General features: G+C 34.0%; 1 protein-coding gene and 1 long non-coding RNA gene across 2 annotated transcripts in view; both read right to left on the minus strand.

Moving 5' to 3' along the window:
- Positions 1-1,589, minus strand: part of LOC145263174 (uncharacterized) — an 82,839-nt gene extending 81,250 nt beyond the window's left edge. The window contains exon 1 of the long non-coding RNA XR_013864486.1: positions 1,445-1,589. This is a non-coding gene — a long non-coding RNA (uncharacterized LOC145263174). The remainder of the gene's footprint in view (positions 1-1,444) is intronic.
- A 510-nt stretch (positions 1,590-2,099) lies between these two features.
- The window catches only part of LOC145263173 (POU domain, class 3, transcription factor 4-like), a 3,932-nt gene continuing 1,031 nt past the window's right edge, over positions 2,100-5,000 (minus strand). Inside the window, exon 1 of the mRNA XM_080120210.1 lies at positions 2,100-5,000. This exon is cut by the window's right edge and continues 1,031 nt beyond it. Coding sequence (XP_079976336.1) covers positions 2,782-4,113 — 1,332 coding nt within the window. The 5' untranslated portion in view covers positions 4,114-5,000 and the 3' untranslated portion in view covers positions 2,100-2,781.

Here is a 5,000-nt window from a genome sequence, read left to right on the forward strand (position 1 = left end):
AATCATGAATAAAACTGTTGTTAACACATGAATACATAAAAAAAGAAGAAAAAGAATATCGACTGTAATGACAATTGCATACATTATATCTGTTTCAATCTACCATGTGAATAGACTTGTCAATATTTTCTTGTGTCTATATAATGTATCGAAATGTAACATGTTCTTTGTGGGACTTCTTTTAGGAACACGATTTTATTGTAACACGTATAATATATATATATATATATATATATATATATATATATATATATATATATATATATATATGTGTGTGTGTGTGTGTGTGTGTGTGTGTGTGTGTGTATACACACATATATATTATTATGTTATGAGATTATTCATGAACTTTTTTTTAATATTATATTCTGTGTACAGAATACATTGTAAAAAGTATATTCCAAAATAAAGACTCACACATACGCACATGTATAAATATAGTCATATATTAGAAGCCATCGGTCAGAAATTATTAGAAATTTAGTGAATTGAATATTTAACATTTCTGTATTTTGTTGTTTTTGTATTATTATTTCCAAAGCTGGAACAACAAACATGTATGCATACAGTCATGAAGACATATATTTAATTGTATATCTATCTATCTATCTATCTATCGATCTATCTATCTATCTATCTCTCTCTCTCTCTCTCTCTATATATATATATATATATATATCATTAAATATATAAATATAACATATTTGTATATTTTTATACACACATATATATATATATATATATATATATATATATATATATATATGTGTGTGTGTGTGTGTGTGTGTGTGTATGTGTGTGTGTTTAAATATGTTTAAACGGATGCGGGTTGGGTTTGTTATTTAGGCCGGACCGGAGTTCATAAAATAGTCGAAAATTTAATTATCTTATTAAAATGCAAAACAAATTATGTCATTATTTGAACTTACACCTCAGCCACACACACACACACACACACACACACACACACACACACACACACACACACACACACACACACACATAATAAATAATGTCGGTTTTTATCCATATATACATACGCATACATATCTTTATACTAATTATGCATTTGTATTTAAAGTAATCAACAACCCTTCTTCAATGCATTGAATATATAAGTTGTACACAATTTGAGGTAAATTTTTCATTTATTGATTCAGTTTTATGCATTAAATTATTTGTTTATGTCAAAAAGTCCAATTTAACTTGAAGAGTTTATTATTTACAAAATGTATAGTGTTTATTTTTCATTTAACAATTCACTTCATCTATATTCATATATATATGTTAGTACACTGGCATATAATGGCGTATCATATACATATATTTTTTTAGTCGATATATATATATATATATATATATATATATATATATATATATATATATATATATATATATATATATATATATGAAGGATTTTGTCTGGGGTGTCAAACTGACTTACCTTTGAAGTGCATGACATTTTTTATCTCCATTCATTGATTCAAGTTTGAAGCAAGAAACAATTTTAAATCAGTTTGTATTTTGCGTTTATATATATATATATATATATATATATATATATATATATATATATATATGTATATATATATATGTGTGTATATATATATAAAGTGTGTGTCTGTGTGTATATACACACACACACACTTTATATATACACACATATATATATATACATATATATATATACATATATATATATATATATATATATATATATATATATATATATCAGTTTTGCGGTCCTTTATTTTTTGCCTCAGTAAATTTTTACATGTTTTTATTGCTATCTATCTATTTCTTTTTTTTTAAACAATCAATATTCTTATTTAAATTGATTAAATTCTTCAATCTTTCAAATGTGATTTTCTTCCGTTAGCACACAGAAGAGTACATCTCTGTTTTGTATGGTGTGTGTTTAATGCGAATTGCTGTGAATTTTCGGATTGGAATTTGGAATAAAAATCAAGTCAGTTGGTTGTGCCATTTAAATTTTAATTGAAATGTTCAGATGTGAGTTTTCGAAAATTGATCGTTTCGTTTGGTCTCTGGGAGAAATTTCGAACTTCAATTGCGCAACTTTATTCTTTATACAAGTGTTTCTTTTCTGTTGTTGTTTTTTAGATATATTTTCAAAGTTTTTCAAAAGAATTATTTCTCGTATTGATTATTCATCAGTCTGTCATTACAAACAACTTATAATGATCATATGTATAAAACTCTTTTGATTGTTGCCTATTTGTGGTGTACTTTTCACCTTGTTTTCTAGTTTACAGCCCTTTGTTTTACTGGATCATTGAATACCAAATTTCAATAGCTATTGAAAACAATTCATTGTATAAACGATTGGATGAAGACGAATTGCCCTTTTTTCACACATTCCCCCATTAGTGCGGATATGGTTTTAAAGTAGATCCCATTGGATTCGAACTCCGTGATCTGATTTTATAGAACGTGTCGGTATCCATTACGACACTAGTCAACCCCAGTGTTCTGTTTATATATATATATATATATATATATATATATATATATATATATATATATATATATATATATATATTATTTATTGTCTTCTTTTGTTGATTTATATATATATAAATGAATCGTTATATATATATATATATATATATATATATATATATATATATATATATATATATATATACATAGTCCTATTGTTTTGTTATTGTATCTCTATACATATAGATTTTTATATCTATATATATTTATATATACGTATTTTACTCTTCAAATGTATCCGGATAGGTCGCGCCATAGTCAATGATTCGGGGAATGTTGTTTTAATGTCTGATGATGATGTGACTGGGTGTGTTGTGCTAACGTTTGACCCACGAGAGATTGCGTTAAGGAGTGTGAGTTGATCGCCGAAGACATGAGGGGTGAGTTATTATGCCCGTTATTAGATTGCTGAAGGGGACTGCCCCCTCTGTGTTGTGAATACGAAATTGGGGTATGGGCTTGCGAAAGCGTGTGTCCAACGACTGACTGCGATAGCGAGTGTGACGGCATTGATGTGGGTATTAACGGTGACCCTCCACCGCTGTTCGATTGCATCGGGCTGCCCCCACCCGGCAATGAGTTATCCGAGTGATGTATAAAGTCCCCGTTTGGTCCAATTGTACCCGGAGGTGTCATGCGCTTCTCCTTCTGACGACGATTGCAGAACCAGACGCGCACGACCTCTTTCTCCAGCTGTAACTGGTCGGCCAACGAAGTGATCTCCTGTGCGGACGGCTTAGGTTGCTTTAAAAAATGATTCTCCAGGGCCCCCTTCACGGTCACCTCGATACTTGTCCGCTTCTTTCTTTTCCTTCCTTGAGCTGCTATTTTGTCGATACTCGTCGGAGAACCGGACGTCGAGTCGGCCTCTTCCAACCACTTCTGAAGAAGCGGTTTCAGTTTGCACATATTCTTGAAGCTTAATTGCAGAGCCTCGAATCGGCAGATGGTTGTTTGGCTGAAGACATTGCCATACAGAGTACCCAACGCTAGTCCTACATCAGCTTGCGTAAAACCAAGTTTTATACGTCTTTGTTTAAACTGCTTAGCGAACTGTTCAAGATCGTCAGAAGTGGGTGCGTCCTCGTCGGAGGGTTCGTGATGGTCGACTTCGGGGTCGGGTTCCCTGAGAAGTGAGGGGTGTAATTGCTGGCCTGGGGACAACATTCCGTTCATATGCATACCGTAACCGTGATGCTGGATCTGGGTAGCCCCATTCGTCATATTCAGATGTGAAGATACCGGCGAATGCCACGCATAGGGTGACTGCATTTGCTGGTTAACACGGTTATGCTGACTATTAGGGTGGGTATCCATTCCCTGGCTTTTCATCTCCTGTTGATGAACCATGTTTGACCAGTGCGTGTTTTCCGTGTGCGAGATGCCGATCCAGGGGTTCGGATGATGGCTTAAATGGTGCCCATTTTGCTGCTGGGCTGTCATATATTTCATTTCGGGTAGATCTCTGTGGTGATATTGTGTAGGTTGTGTAACGTGTCCCTGCATGCCTGTAGTTGGGTCTACCTGAACGGAGGCGAGTGACGCAGGAGTTGCTGCCGCTAAGTAAAGACTAGTCGCAGAAGCGGCCATCTTTAAATTTTTGTTTGTTTGTTTGTTGTTGTTATTTTTTGTGTGTAACTCAGTTTGCCGATCTATCTAGTGAAAAACGCTGGCTTGTATAGTTGTGCGCTCCCGTGAGTTAAGTATTTTGAAATAGATGTGACAAAACGTCGCACATATGTTCGGCCTGTAGAGAGGCGACTCACCGACCTACGCGGTCTACCATTGGTTCCACTGTGCTTGATTGACGGGCACAAACTATAGAAATATCAAGGATCGTTCTCCGATTGGTCAGTTCGTGAGACGGGTGGGGATAGCTATTGTGAAATGAGGCGAAGTAGGAGATATGAAAGAAGGGGAGTGGTCTGTTTTTGCCAGAGAGTAAAAAGTGAGAGTATGTGAGAGAAAGAATCTAAATGAAAATACAGAGAGAGAGAGAGAGAGAGAACGAAAGAGAGAGAAAGAGAGAGTGAGTAATAAAGAAATAGACGGAAACTAAACAAAATAGAGAGAGTAGAAGGAGGTGTAGGAGGAGATTTATTTACGGAAGAAGTAGGGGGAGTAGTTGTGTTAAAGAAGGTGGAGTTAGCTGATTGCGATTTAAGAGGGAGGGGGAGTTTATATCTAGAAAGACTAGCTGGAATAGGTCAAGAAGATAGGTTGATACATTTATACTGAGAAGAAAATAAAGAGAGAGAGAGAGAAAGAAAAAGAGGGAAAGAGTGATATATATAAATATATATGTATATATGAAGAGGATGAGAGGGAGAAATTAAGAGTGACTAAAGAGGAAGACGGAGATAGTAATAAGCTGCGTTAAATAATAACAACATAAACAGAATAAAACTATTGAGTTTCTTTAAAAAGGGCAGTGGAAAGATAAATTGAGGGACAGTTGATCGAATTCGGTAGTAAGC

Source organism: Euprymna scolopes, chromosome 38 (genome assembly GCF_053919585.1).
Source record: "Euprymna scolopes isolate OS-2025 chromosome 38, ASM5391958v1, whole genome shotgun sequence".
Classification (NCBI taxonomy): Eukaryota; Metazoa; Mollusca; class Cephalopoda; order Sepiida; family Sepiolidae; genus Euprymna; species Euprymna scolopes.